The sequence below is a fragment of the Plecotus auritus genome, assembly GCF_963455305.1.
Source record: "Plecotus auritus genome assembly, chromosome: 6".
NCBI lineage: Eukaryota > Metazoa > Chordata > Mammalia > Chiroptera > Vespertilionidae > Plecotus > Plecotus auritus.
Genome location: NC_137773.1, coordinates 39726892 through 39741909, shown reverse-complemented (window position 1 = coordinate 39741909; position 15018 = coordinate 39726892). Strand labels below are relative to the sequence as shown.

At 54.3% G+C, this 15018-nt stretch overlaps 1 protein-coding gene across 1 annotated transcript; it reads left to right on the top strand.

Annotated features, from left to right (window-relative positions):
- The first annotated feature begins 2070 nt into the window (after positions 1 to 2070).
- On the top strand, positions 2071 to 15012 carry GPRIN1 (G protein regulated inducer of neurite outgrowth 1). The gene is made up of 2 exons (XM_080676622.1): positions 2071 to 2220; positions 11176 to 15012. The coding sequence occupies exon 2, from the start codon at positions 11342 to 11344 to the stop codon at positions 14102 to 14104; it is 2763 nt and encodes a 920-aa protein (XP_080532748.1). The 5' UTR covers positions 2071 to 2220; positions 11176 to 11341; the 3' UTR covers positions 14105 to 15012.
- Positions 15013 to 15018: the final 6 nt, after the last annotated feature.

Below are 15018 nucleotides of genomic sequence, written 5' to 3'. Positions count from 1 at the left end.
GCCCTTCTGGAACATTCTCTCTCCTTGGCTTCAGAGACATCACACTCTGCTGGGTTTCTTCTGGTTTCTCAGACAACTGTTTCTCTCTCTCTCTCTCTCTCTCTCTCTCTCTCTCTCTCTCTCTCCCCCTCTCCAGCCTCTTTTCCCAGCTGGTCCTTTAATGGTGGAGCTCCTCAGGGTGGATCTGGGGTCTTCATTCACCCCCTTTGGTCAACATGCTCCCCGCATGCACCAACACGTCCTCATGACTTCCATGGCCAGCTTCCTGGTCTGTCTGCCCTGGCCACTCCGAGGCTCCGTTTTGGACTCGTATGTGAAAGCACCGCCCTCCTACAAGCCTCTACTTTCCCCAGGGCTCATCAGGTATCTGTCCTCCATCCACTTGGCTCCCCAAGGCAGAACCTTAGAGAGGCAGCAGAATCCTGTCTTCTCACACCCACATCCAGCCCATGATCAAAGCTTCTCTCCATCCCAACAAACGCTGCCATGCTTCAGAGAACATCATCTCTCACCTAAACAACCACCAAGGCCTCCTCACTCACGCCCTGATCTGGTTCAGATTCGCCCCGCCCCAGGGGGGCTTAGATCATAGGTTGGTCCTGCCACTTTTCACGTCTTATGAACCTCCCCCAGCCTCCATGTCTTCATCTGTATCACTGGGCCAATAATGTTTACCTGGAAGGACTGTAGGGGAAATAAAGTGAAATGCCGAATGTAGAATAGGGTTTGTAAACTTTGAAGCAAAGTGCCCTTGTGGGCAGCGAATGAGCAGTTTTCAGGGCCTGAAAGTTAGAAAGCTGGCCCGGTAGGGGAGTTGTCCGTGGTGCTGAAAATTGGTTGGGCATTCTGCGGTTTTCTGCTTCCCTGGGGTGCTGGCTGAAGACACTGGCCCGATAGATTTTCTTCATTTGCCATCTAGATTTTTTTTTTTTTTTAAAGATCATGGTGACTTAAGGTTCACCAGGTAAGTGACGGGAATAAAAAATAGGGGTTAAGTGTGAGGTTAATTAGCTGTGTGAGCAGAAACAAGTGATTTATCAGTATCTCAACATTCTTATCTGAAAAATGGGGACATAATACATTAATATTAACACTCTTCTAAGTGATTGGAAATTGAAATTAGATGAAACCTGTAAACAAAACTTAACATGGTGTCTGCCCCTAAATAAGCGTTACATTAACGTTAGCTGTTGCCATTTTTAGTAGGTGGTTTCACAGTACAGTTGAGAGGGTTTTATCCCCTCTCGGCAATTACAGAATTATTTTTTCTCCTCTGGAAAGTCCAAGGGGAGGGGACTATTTCTCTGCTGAGAAATGTCGAGGCGGGGTGGGCTGCAAGTCCTATTCATATTTTACTGGGAGCCCCTGAACATCTACTTCAGGCTCCTTCATCCTTCCAAGACCACTGTGAAGTGATTAATATTAGTCCCATTTTATAGATCGGGAAATTGAGGCTCAGAGAGGTGAAGTGATTTGCTCAAGGGTAGCTAGGGGGAGAAAAAGTGGACTTGCACGGACTAGAGGGTGGGCGGTCACCTGGCTGGAGGCGGGTGGCGGGGGAATCCAAGGCGCTTCCCCTCAACCCCCACCACCACTGGTGTCCGCTTCACTCGCGCGGGCGTGGGCAGCGGCGAGACAAAAGGAAGGGGGCGGGGACGGAAAGGCCGGATGTGCGGCCAAGGCGGAGGCGGGAAATTTCCCCGCTTTGAGAGCTTGGAGATCTCACCGACCTGGGTCCCCATCCATGGAGTGGCTTCCCCTCTCTGAACCCCAATTTCCCTCTCGGTGAAACGTGGAGAGGGTGTCTTGGGGCTGGATTGAGTGAGATTTCAGACAGCGCGCCCCGCCCTCCAAAGGCGCGCGGCTACAGGGCAGCCCCTCCACCACTGAGTCTCCTAGTCTGTGAAATGGGAACCCAATCGATAGGGCGGGGAACCCAGAAGCCCAGGGGCCATGGTGAGGGGCGTCCCCCCCTCCCTCCTTCTACCCGGCTTCCCTGCCGGCACCGCCCCTCCCGGTTCTGAGACCGGAGTCGACCAGCGCGCATGCCCGGGGCGGGGCGGGGCGCGGGGCGGGAGCGCGGATCTGGCGCGGGGGACAGCGGTGCTGAGTCCGAGGGTCCGCCCGCCAGCCCGGCCTAAGGCCGCCGAGGCCGCTCGGGCGGCGGCCGCGGGAGCTGGAGCGCAGCGCGCCGAGGAGACCGAGCGGCGGCACAGAGGGGTAAGCGCCCGCCCGCACCTGCTGCCCCTCCGGGCGGGCAGCGTAGAACCCCTTCTTCTCCTGCCAAACCCGGAACCGCTGTCCAGGGTCTTCGAAACCCCTGGATGCTGGGCTTCGGCCCCGTGCACGGCGTGTGTCCGGCCTGAGCCCGGGTCCGTGTGCGCGCGCGGCCGGGGGCGGCAGGTGCCCATTCCTAGGCTCCTGGCCGAGGCGGGGCGGGGTGGGGGCGGGTCCCGCTGTCCGGGCCGAGTCCCCGAGGGGCCCCGCCGGCCTGTCCGCATGTGTATAGAACCCTGGCCCCGCGCCTGGACTCGCAGCCCGCAGCCCCTTTGTTCCGCATGGCCGTGTGTGTGTGTGTGGGGGGGGGGGGGGGGGGGCGCTTCCCGATATCGCGGGGAGGGGTCCGCCTGCGTTGATTCATTTCTCTCCTAGAACAAGCTCAGTGCTCGAGTGGCTGTGCTGTTCGTGAGACACTGAGCACACTCACTGTTGCACACTTAGTGTGGCACACACTCTGGGGTCCCATCACACACTGTCACACAACGCATGAGGCCATAGGTCCACACACGTACACTGTGGGCCTTGGTCATTCCATCAGACTCATAAACTTGTCCATCTGTGCAACCACCCAGAACACCCAGTGGGAGCCTTGCGTACACACCCAGGCATAGCTACGCACTCACACCAGCCATCGCTATCACAGCATTCTCAACTCAACAATACTCCCTGATCCTGACACACTCACAGCCACCCTGCTCTGGCCTGCGTGTGCCTGTTCACACCTGCTCATCATGGTGTCCCTCATGTATCCCCAGACCCTGGAGTAGGCCGTCACACTTGTGTGCACTTTCCCTGTCGCACACTTTCTGTCTCTTAGCTTAATATCCTCCTTCCCCCACATTCAGCCCCAGTGTGCACACTCTTGCCCTCTTGGGGGTGAGTGGATGGATGGATGATCTGGGGGCCATTTCTGGAAGAAGGTTTGGCCATCACCCTTGTTAAGCTCTTTCTTACCTGCAGCCCAGGCAGGGAGCTTTGCTGCCGTGAGGGTACTAGGAGACGAGGGTATGAGAGGGTGAGGGGCAGCAGACCAGGATTGTCAGACAGACACAGGCCACACTCATGCCTGTCAAAGCCCACAAGCCTTTATAGGTCCCGTTACTATGGGAGGAAGTGTTCACTGGTGGCTGGCAGCCCTGGGAAGAAATCCTAGAGGGAGAGGAATGGGCTGGGCAGGTCTCTGAGCCAGAATGGGCATTTATAGGGGCTGCTCTGCCCAGACGCAGGGCACACCTCCAGGCCAGCTCTCCCATGAGACTCTGAGGCCATGTAGCCACACATGTGCACACCCACAGGGTCCAAGTGGCCCCCATGTGACACAAACAAACAGGCTATTTTATGCATATACAGGTTGCTCATGTGTACACCAAGCTCTTCTTGAGCAGAATGCAAGAGCCAAATCCCAGCTCCCAGGCTGGCCTAGGCTGGTGCATTCTACACTCCCTCTGCACACGGGGTGAGCTGGCTCACACACCTAAGGGGTCATCTGCTCATGGGTTTGTGGTTCCTGTAGGTGGGGTATGCATGGGGGACACTCTTTTTTTTTGGGGGGGGGGGACACTCTTGCTTCCTCTCCTGAATGTTCCCTGGTACTTTGCCTGTTAGGACCAGGAGATGGGGAAGACCCTTTGCCTAACTCCAAAAAGCAGAAAGGGGTTTTAAGAATCAAGGGTCAGTGTCCAAGATCTTAGCTGATACCAGTAGGAAGAATCCAGGTTTTGGGTTCAGAAACAATAGGCTTTGAACCACAGTCCCCCACCCCATCTGTGTGCCTTTGGTGTCAAGTCTTTTCTCCCTCTGACCTGTGTCCTCATCTGGGAAATGGGGTAATAGTGCTCCCCTCATGAGATTTTTGTAGAGTCCAGATGCTAAAGGGAGCCTGAGAGTGCTGGGCCCAGGGCTGAGCACACAGTGGGAGAGTGATGGAACTGGGATCTAGAGGGAGGGTGGGGGTGGTGAGAAGGTGGCACCCCAGGCTTGAACTGCCTCTTGCAGAAGTGGCTGGATGATTATCAAAGCTTTTTCACAAGCCAGGAAGGGTCCAGCAGAACTGTGAGCAGCAGAGCCTCTGGGAATGGTATCTTGGCTGATCTTCAACCCTGGGCTGGGCCAGCTCTTCTAAATATAACCTGCATTCCCGCCCCCACTTCACAGATTGGGAAAGACCCATCCAAAGTCATGGAGTAAGTCCATGCTCAGGCTTGACCCCACACCTTTCTGACCGTGGCCAGGTTCTCTGTCCCTATCCCAAAACTGATCCCAGGTCAAAGAACCTTGAGCTGGGAACTGAGACACTGGCCTCTTCCAGGTGGGCCTTTCAGAAGGGGCATGTTACCAGCTGGGCCCTGCCCGCCTCTCAGGACCTCAGTTTCCTCCTCTGGGAAGTAAGAACACAACACCTGCATGGCACCCGGGGTCTGCACATAAACATGGGGCCTTGTGTGTGAGGTCACTTCCCACCTTTCTATCTAGTCAAAGGTCAAAACTCAGGTGGCTACAGGATAGATGGATAACATACATGAGAGGCTAGCTGTGAGAAAAATGATGGTACAAATTTAGTGACCCATGGCAACCAACATCAGCCTTAGTGTGCAGGACACCATAGGGAGGGCTGGTGATTGTGGCTAATTAGAGAGTACACCTCCATCTAACGAGGCAGTCACTGCTTGGCTCCTGCTGACTATTGCCATGCAGAAAGCAAGCTCAGATTGCCAATTTTTAGTTTTCCAAGAGGATCTAGAAATATGGTTTTCACATGAAATCATCTAACTTTTAAAAGTTAATTCCTTTTTTAAAGAAATTTTTACCACTCCAGGTCAAACAAGCATAGCTGAGGACTGGGTTTGCCAGTTTGTGCCTCTGCTGCTGGCCCTCCCTCCCCTGCTCCCTCCTGGGAGCACAGCTGGGCGCTGACAGGCTGAGTAGATAAAAACAGGCCTTCCATAGACACAGCCAGCCCCAAAGTGCAGAGCTGCGCACACCTCTCATCTTCGTTAATTCTCACAACAGCCTTGTGGGAGCAGGGGCTGGGTTTGCCAGGGTCCCCAGTGAGAAGAAGGGACTTACCTAAGGTCACAGAGCTGGTAAATGGGGAGCAGTCCTGTCTTTCTGCTAGGCCACACCCAGGGGAGGGAGCTTGTTGGAGGGACTAGTGTGAGGGGACCCAGGGCTGGGCTACCCAGGGTGAAATAAGGGGTAGTGAGGGCTCCAAGCACCTCTCCTACAGCCTTGTTAACTCCTTCCAGCTCCATCCCAAGCCCCCCTTACACCTGCCAGGCAGCTATTGAATTCCCATTTTCCAGAAGAGGAAAATGAGGTTCTGAGAGGAGGCATGGCAGGCAGACCCAGCCCTCAGGACCTCAGTTTCCTCCTCTGGAAAGTAAGAACACAGCACAGAACTTGGGCCCTCTCTCTTGGCCATCTACCCAGTCGATCTGGCTTATTACATCCTTTTCTGTAGCCCAAAGGACCAGATAGATCAGAGGTCTCAAGCAAGTGACCTAGGGGTCAACAGTGGCCCACAAAAGTGAGTTATCTGGCCTGTGTAGTATTTTTTACATTAACCAACATTTAAAATATAGAAAAATCCAAGTTGGTGACTTTGCTCAAAAAATGAGAGTTGGCCATGCAAGAGCCACCTTTACTTCCATGCTTAAGACACTCCGTGGGTTCCCAGTAGCCTTAGGATAAGCCCTCGCTTCTCCCCCATGGCTTGCATGCTGGGCTCCCAGCTGCCTCTTCCCTCTCCCCCTTCCAATTCCACTCCAGCCACTCAGGCATTTTCATGGCTGCCTCAGCTGTTACCTCCTCAGAAGGGCCTTCCTCAAGCATGTGTTAAACCAGCTGCCCACTCCTTTGTCTTCACAGCATCTATTATTTTTGAAATTACATGATTTATTTGCTTACTTGTGGATTGCTTGTCCCCCAATCTTTCCACACCTGGAAGGCAGGGATCATGCATTTCTTATTTACTGCTATATCCCTAGTACCAAGAACAACGCATATGTGAATTAATAAATGAATTCCTGCCCTGGCCAGTGGTGTTGATTGGAGCATCGTCCTGTGCACTAGAAGGCCGCAGGTTCAATTCTCAGTCAGGGACATACCTAGGTTGTGGCTTCACTCCCCAGTCAGAGCGTGTAGGGGAGGCAACTGATTGATGTATCTCTCTCACATCAATGTTTCTCTTCTCTTATTTCTCTTTTCTTCTCCTCTCCTCTCTTTTCTTTTCTCTTCCTCCTTCTTCTTCTTCCCCCCACTTTCTAAAAAAATAAGAGTAAATGAATTCCTAATCAGCTAGTACAGTGGTCGGCAAAACGCTCTGTTGACTAATGAGTTTGCCGACCACTGGACTAGACTAAATGTTACTGTGTAGTTGGAAGCTGTGAGGATTAGGCTATTGTGGCATATTGTGTGCAGAGAGGTAAAGGGTAGTATATGACAGTGGTCGGCAAACTCATTAGTCAACAGAGCGGCAAACCGTGGCTCGCGAGCCGCATGTGGCTCGCAAGCCGCAGTTTGCCGACCACTGAGCTAGTAGAACTTAGTGCTAGAAGGGGCCATTGCTCTCTCGTTTACCACAGTCCCCACCACTCCCACTTGAATCAGCAGTCTTGAGTCATGTCACTTACTCTGCAGTTTTTCTTATGGGAGAGAACACTTCCTTGTGCCCATTTCATCATCTAGACCAGTGGTCGGCAAACTCACTAGTCAACAGAGCCAAATATCAACAGTACAACGATTGAAATTTCTTTTGAGAGCCAAATTTTTTAAACTTAAACTTCTTCTAACGCCACTTCTTCAAAATAGACTCTCCCAGGCCGTGGTATTTTGTGGAAGAGCCACACTCAAGGGGCCAAAGAGCCGCATGTGGCTCACAAGCCGCGGTTTGCCGACCACTGATCTAGAGCCAAAAAATGAAGATGGACACAGTCCATACCACTCAAATCTGACGCCTGCTTGACCCTTGTGGGCCAGTGACCTTCCAACTCATTCTTTTTTCATGCTGCTAAAAACCAGATCCAAAGACTTCCAGCCAGACGTCTCCGGTGCTTTAAACCTATCTCATAGCCCTGGCCAGTGTTTCTCAGTAGTTAGTGTAGACCCGTGCATTGAAGTGTTGCAAGTTCAGTTCCCGATCACGGGCACGTACCTGGGTTGCAGGTTCTATCCCCAACCCTAGTTGGGGCTTGTGCCGGAGGCAATCAATGAATGTGTCTCTCTTACATTGATGTTTCTCTCTCTCTCTCTCTCTCTCTCTCTCTCTCTCTCTCTCTCTCTTTCTCTCTCTCTCCCCCTCCCTCCATCTTTCCTTCCCTTACCCCCTTCTCTTCCACTCTCTCTCAAAAAAAATCAATGGAAAAAAATATCCTGAGGTGAGGATTAACAACAACAACAACAAAATCCTGTCTCACAGCTGCTCCTGTACATTCCCCTATAAGTCCCACTATAAGGCACCCAGGTCACCTTCCCAAGACCCAGTGCCCACCATTATCTGTAAGACTACCCCTCCCCCTGTGTCCCCATTTTGGTGATGACCCCACCACCACTTTAAGTCCCATAAGCCCAAAGCCTGCGGACCCAGTGGTGAACAGTAGGAACTATGTCCCCATCCAGGGACCTAAGTCTAGGCAGAGACCCAGAGGTGTAAGTGCAGAGTGACATGAGTCTGGTTAGGGGAAAACTGGAGGCTGTGGGAACCCTGAGGGAGCTGGTGGACAAAGAAGGCCCCCAGGGGAGGAGGAGGCATTTAAACTGAGACCTGAAGGTTGAATGAGAGCCAGGCAGGAGGGTAGAGGCCACGATGGAGAGATGTGAACCACGGAGGAACCCAGAGAGGTGGTACGCATATATATGTGTGAGTGAATGTGGGTGTATGTCCATGTGTGCGTGAATATGGGGGGTTGAGTGAAATGGATGTGTGTGCTAGTGAAAATGGGTGTGTGCATGCGTGTGCGTGCATGTATATGCTTTGGGGGAGGAAGTGCATAATGAATAATACAGCCCAGCAGGTCAGTAAGTCTGCAGAGGCTTGAAAGCACATTATGGAGTTGGATTTGACCCTAAAGGTAGTAGAGAGTCATTAAAGACTTCTGTCTTTCCTGTTTTATTATTTTTTAAGTCATAAATCACCCGGCCAGCGTGGCTCGGTGGTTGAGCATCAATCTATGAACCAGGAGGTCACGGTTCGATTCCTGGTCAGGGCATGTGTCCAGGTTGCGGGCTCAATCCCAAGTATGGGGCATGCAGGAGGCAGCCTATCAATGGTTCTCTGTCATCATTGATGTTTCTCTCTCTCTTCATCGCTGAAATAAAAATAAAAAAGTTATAACTCAAATTCAAACTTTATAGAGGGGCAGACAAAAAAATCTCTTCCATTTCCAAATCCCTGGTCTCACTTCCCAGAGGCAATCACTACTAAAAATTACATGAGTTTCCTTCTAGAAACATTCTTTTCATAACTAAACCATAAATGTGAGTCTTGGCCAGTGGTCGGCAAACTGTGGCTCACAAGCCACATGCTGCTCGTGAGCTGCGGTTTGCCGCTCCGTTGATTAATGAGTTTGCCGACCGCTGACCTTGGCTACATGCATGGGATCCCACTGGCCATGCTGTCCCCTAGCTTTTTTCACTTATTTTATTCTGGGCATCTTTCCTCTTCACTCCGCACATTCTGATAGCTAGGAGGGGTCCCAGTGGTTGTCCTGCACTTTCTGAACACACTTCTTGGTTTTCTTCTCATCACCAGCCATGTCCTCCTGCACCCCTGTACACCATCAGTCTGTCTTCAAGGCCGTCCCTGGAGGTGGGCGTGCTGGCCCAGATGCTATGTGCACTGAAATTGATAAATGTCCTTCCAAAAAGATTACAGCCAATTTACCTCCCCAGCAAGAGCCAGGAGAAGTAAATTGCATGGAATCGCGTGGTTGGACCAACATTTTAAAAGATCACTCAGTCATTCATTCAATAAATATTTATTGGGAGCTACTAGCTTACTACTTGCTAGTCATTTTCTTGACTCTGAGGATACATCAGTACACACAACAACCCTCCTCTCCCCCCCAACCCCGTCATAGAGCTGACATTCTAATGGTAAAGCCAAGTCATAAGCAATTAACCAATGTAATATGTCAGATGGTGACAGGTACTGTGAAGAAAATCTGAGCAGGGCAAGGGAGATGCAGAGCTCCAGGCAGTGTCGGGGAGGAGGCTGTTTTATACAGGGACCAGACCACGCAGATATCGGGCAGAAAAGCATTCCAGGCAGAGAGGACGGCCAGTGCAAAGGTCCTGGGGCAGGGGGTGTTCGAGGATCAGCCAGGCAGCCAGTATGGCCAAAGCAGCATAATCAAGGGAGAGGTACTGGGGCCAGAAAAATGCAGAATCTCACGGGTCATTATAAGAAAGTTACTTTAACTTTGCATAAGATTGAGGAAACACTTGCATGGTTCTGAGCACAGGAGGGGCATGCTCTGCCTTGAGTCCTATTATGATCCCTCTGGCTGCTGTGTTGAGAATGAGCTGTTTGGGATGAAGAAAAAAGCAGGGATGATCCAGGTGGGAGATAGTACGGGTTAAGCTCAGGGTGGTGGCCAGATTCTGGGTATACTCTGAAGGCAGATCCAATATGTTTTGCTGATGGATGGGATGTGGGCTGTGACAGAAAGTTAAGGGTAACTCTGGGGATCTGGGCCTGAGAAGTAGCAAGGTGGCTTTGGAGATGAGGCAGGAAGAGCGGGTTTCAGGCTTGCTTTGGCTGCTGAGTGTGTAATGGAACAGAGCTGCTCGCAGACCCAGCCGCCTGCCAGATCCTCTCCCTGGCTGTCCCCCAGGTACCACACTCTTGGCTTGTCCAAAACGCAACTCCTCCTTTCCCCACATCTCCTGCCCAGCACCATTGCCTGGCAACCCACCCACCCCCAGCCAGAATCCTGCGGTCCACCCCCACCAGCATCCCCTACAGCCAGCTGGTTCCTGTCAGTTTCCCTCAGAGCTCTCAATCCTGCTGACTCCCATTCCCAGGACCTTTCTTGAACCTCTCATCTAGACCATTGCAGCCGCTCAGAGTCCGCTGCAGAGGGGCTGGGTGAATGAATGAAGCACTGGATAAATGAGATTGAATGAATGACTGACCAGCCTCCTCATAAGCTTTGGCCAGCCCCTCTCCTCCAGCCCAGCCTCCACACCATTCCAGGGCAATCTTTGAAAACACACATGTTGGACTATATCCCTTCTTAGACTATCAACTATTCACAGCTCCCCAGGGCCTACACAGACATAACTGGTAGCCTACAGACATATTTTATTTAGCCCCCAGAGTGTCGTAGTTTGTTTTTGTTTTTTTTTATCTTGAATTAATTAGGACATTTTACATTAAAGTGCCGGATTTCCCACTTCTCACTGGTACTACCAGGATGCATTTCTCCAGAACAATACTTGGCTGGTGAAGTAGTGGTTCTCCCCTTAGACAAGGCATACACTCTCTGGTTTGCTACAGTCTTCACCATTCCCTATTGTTTTATACTTAGCTTGCTTCCCTCACTTAAATTACTACCTAGGCCCAGAGTTCTTGACCCGCGGGCTAGAGGACAAAAGCATAATTTCTAGGCAGCATGGGGTGGGCTGACAAGGAAAGGTGATGGTAACGGAAGTTGAAAGTTAGACTGTGGCCAAATTGTGAAGGGCCTTGAATGCCATGTTAGGAAATCAGGGTCGCTGGGGGCAGTGACGCAGGGCAGTGATGTGGATGGGTTAGTGTTTTTAGCCCAGACCGGGGCAGAGAATCTGGTGAGGAGGCCTGGCTGCTAGGAGGAGGGTGAAAGAGAGGAGGCCCAGATGGAGGCTCTTCTCCGCTGGGTCTCCCCTGAGCCTGAGTCTACTCTCTCTGTGTTTCAGCACCGGACAGCAGCCTGGGGCTGAAGCATGGTCATGAGGGCAGGTGGACAGTGCTGAAGAACCAGCCTGGCTCCAGTGGCTTCGAAAGGACCCCAGCCCTCGAGGACCCCAGCCCACAGCCCTCTGCTGCCCACAGGATGGGAGCCTGGGGGCTGGGAGCCCGGCCATGAGGGATTACTGCTCCTCTCCACCAAAGGCCAGCCCTGAACCCCCCAGGCACACCCCTGCCCAAAGCCCAGGCATGGACTCTAGACACAGCAACCCCAGTGGAACTGGGGAAGGGGCCTCCTGCTCTGAGGATCCTGGCAGGAGTTTGGCCTGCCCATCCCTGACCTGCATCCCTCCCCACGAGGCAGCCGCCAAAGAGACAGTGGGAGCACATGGAGTCTCGATCTCAGGAACACCAGAAGTCACCTTCTCTGGGAAGCCAGAGCATGTGTCCTCGGCGAACACAGATCCCTCATCCTTGGAGCACAGAAAGCCTATGTTCTTGGAGAAGTTGGACTCCAAGCCTTCAAAACAGGCAGATCCCACTTGCATAGAAAAGGAAGATGCCGGGTCCTTGAGAAAGGCAGATCCCATGTTCACAGGAAAGACAGAGCCTGCCGTCTTGGGAAAAGGGGATCCTGTGGCTTCTGGAAGGATGGATCCTGGGACCCCAAGAGAGGAGGATCCTGTATCCTCGGCCAAAGTGGGCCCTGCGTGCCCAAGACATGAGGAGCCCAGGTGTTCAGGACAGAAGTTTCTTGTGTCCTCAGAAGAGGTGGGTTCTGCATCTGCGGGCAAGGCACATCTTGTGTCCTTGGGAAGGAGAGATCCTGGGCCCGCAGGGAAGGCGGATCCCAAGTCCTTGGAATACGCCCCTTCTGCGTCTGCAGGAAAGACAGATCCTGGGTCCCTGGCAATGCTGACTCCAAGGTCACCGGTCAAAATGGAGCCTATGTCCCATGGAACAGTGGCTCCGGGGTTGGCAGGAAGGGGTCAACTCTTGGAGATGACAGATCCTGTATCCGTGGGAAATGCAGAAACGGTGTCCTCTACAAAAGAGGACCCTCAGTTCCCGGGAATGATGGAGCCTGCCTCCTCAGGAAAGGGAGATCCCATGTCTGTGAGAATGACAACAACCGGGTCTGCTGGGCAGGCGGATGCTGGGTCGTTGAGCAAGGTGGGTCCAGTGTCTTTGGGGAAGGTGGATCCTGTGTCCTCAGAAAAGCCAGAGCCATTGTCTCCTGGGCAGGCTGAACTGACATCTGTGGGAAAGACAGAAACTGTATCCTCAGAAAAGGAGGACTCGGTGTCTTCCAGAAAAGTGGACCCCCTTATTTCTGTGGGAAATATAAAAACATCATCTTCTGGGAAAGTGAATCCTGAATCTTTAGGAAAGATAGACCCTGTGCCCTCGGTTCCAGGGGATCCCAAGTTCTTGGGAACAGCGGGACCTTCGTCTTCTGTAAAAACTGGGGCAGTGACTGAGGGGAAAGCAGCGCCACTGTCCTCAGAGAAAGCAAGTCCTGTGGCCTCTGGAATGGTGGGTCCCACCATCTCAGGGAAGGCGGACCCCGCCTTGGGCAGGGTGGACCCCGTGAGCAGGGGGAAAGCAGAAACTGTGCCTCCCAGAGAAGTGGACTCGGTGTCTGCAGGAAAGGTGGCGCCCACAACTCTAGGGAAAACAGTCCTGGCACCCTCGGGAAAAGCCGATACTGTCCCAGAGGGAAAGGTGGGTGCTCTGCCTCCAAAGAAGGGGAGTCCTGTGAACTCCACGAAGGTGGGCCCCGGGGCCTTGGGGAACGCAGACACAAAGCCCCCTGAGCATGAGGGTCCCACTTCATCAGGAAAAGCGGAGGCTGCGTCTCTGCAGAAGGAGAAGCCACTGGCTTTGGAGAGGGAGGATCCTGGATCCTCAGGAAAAGCAGGCCCTGTTGCCTCTGGGAAGGTGGAGCCTATGGCCCTGGGGAAGGCCGACTCTGCGCCACCCCCGGGAAAAGCAGAGCCCCCATCCTTGGGGAATGTGCCCCCTCTGACTCTGGAGCAGGCGGAGGCCCCCTCCGGACCCAGGAAATCAGATGGTAAAGGCTGCGGCTCAGCCACTTCTCCCTCGGTTGCGGTTGCCGGGAGCGGAGGGGGCCTCGTGCAGCCAGCGCCAGCAGTCAGCACCGAGGCCTGCAGTCTGGGCCAGAAAGACCCCATGGCCGCTGGGTCCCGGGGCAGCCCTGGCCCGGAGGCCGATGCACCCCCGCCAGGGCCGCGGACTCGTGACAACTTCACTAAGGCGCCGTCGTGGGATGCAGGTGCCCCGCCACCACGTGAGGACGCGGGCACGCAGGCGGGCGCGCAAGCCTGCGTGTCGGTAGCTGTGAGCCCCATGACTCCGCAGGATGGCGCGAGTGGCCCAGCCTTCAGCTTCCAGGCGGCGCCGCGCGCGCCCAGCCCTGCGCCCAGGCCGCCCTCGCGTCGGGACGCGGGCCTGCAGGTGTCGCTGGGGGCTGCCGAGATGCGCTCTGTAGCCACTGGACCTATGACGCCGCAGGCCGCCGTACCGTCCACCGCGCCGCCCGCCTTCCCCGAGGTGCTGGTGCGGCCTGGCTCGGCGCTGGCTGCCGCCATGGCGCCCCCAGAGGCGTCCGAGCCCGTGCGCGACGTGAGCTGGGACGAAAAGGGTATGACGTGGGAGGTATACGGCGCCTCCATGGAGGTGGAGGTGCTGGGCATGGCCATCCAGAAACATCTGGAGCGACAGATCGAGGAGCACGGCCGCCAAGGAGCACCCACACTGCCCCCAGCCGCCCGCCTGGGCCCTGGCCGCGCAGGTTCGGTGCGTGCTGCGCCCCCCGAGGGTGCAGCCAAGCGCCCGCCAGGCCTCTTCCGCGCGCTGTTGCAGAGCGTGCGCCGGCCCAGGTGCTGCTCACGAGCCGGACCCACGGCTGAGTGATCAGCTCCCGTTTTGTACGCCCCGGTTTCCAACCTTCTCAGGCTCCCTTCTTGACCCCAGATCCCTGGAAGGGATCCCCTGGACACGCCACAGGCCTCCAAGGTATGGGCAGCCTCTAGGGCCTTCTCATCCTCTTTTTTCAGCCCCCTCCCCTCCCACACAAATGAACCCTCTCTACCCAGCTCCCTCCTGGTCATGAGTCCACGAGCCCAGCCCTGACTCCTTACTGTCCCCTCACAGCTCTCCGCTCCACTCCCTCCCGGTCACATTGGGCGACCTCAGGGACCTGCTCAGTACCCCAGCCCTGAGGGCTGGTGGGCTGCCAGTGTCAGCCAGGTCCACAGAATGGGAGAGACTGTGTGCATAAGCTCCAAGTGTGCAAGGATTGGTGTGCGAGGCCCCAGAGTGTGCAAGGCTCTGAATGTGAGGCCCTGGGCGTGTGTGAAATCGTGTCCTCCCCACGGGCTTTCCCCATGGCCCAGGCATCTCTTGCATGCTGGTAGTCATCCCCAATTCCTGTCTCCCCTCACCTGGCCCAACTTCCAGCCCTATGTCCACCCTCACAGGACACTCTTTACAATCCCAGAGCGGGGAGGCAGCTGCAGAAGTGCCCTGGCACTGCAGTTGAAAGGAGAGTCTCAGAAAGGTCAGAGGGTCTCAGACAGGTCTGGGTTGCAGGTCTTGGGCCACAGGCAGACTGAGTGGCAGCTGGTCTTGGGTATTGGGGCATTCTATAACCACAGTTGTCCTTTAAAGGCTTCCCTCTCCAGCCTCTTGTACCCCCTGTGCTGTGAGCCCCACAAGTCTCTGAAGACCCCTCAGAACACCTAGTCCCACCCCTCCAGCCGTGGTTTTTGGCTACAAATTGTCACAGTATACATTGGTAATAAAATGTTCCTCCAACTCTCATCAGT

Coding starts and splice junctions, on each gene's coding strand:
- GPRIN1 (XM_080676622.1), top strand. CDS start 11,342: ATGAGGGATTACTGCTCCTCTCCACCAAAGGCCAGCCCTGAACCCCCC.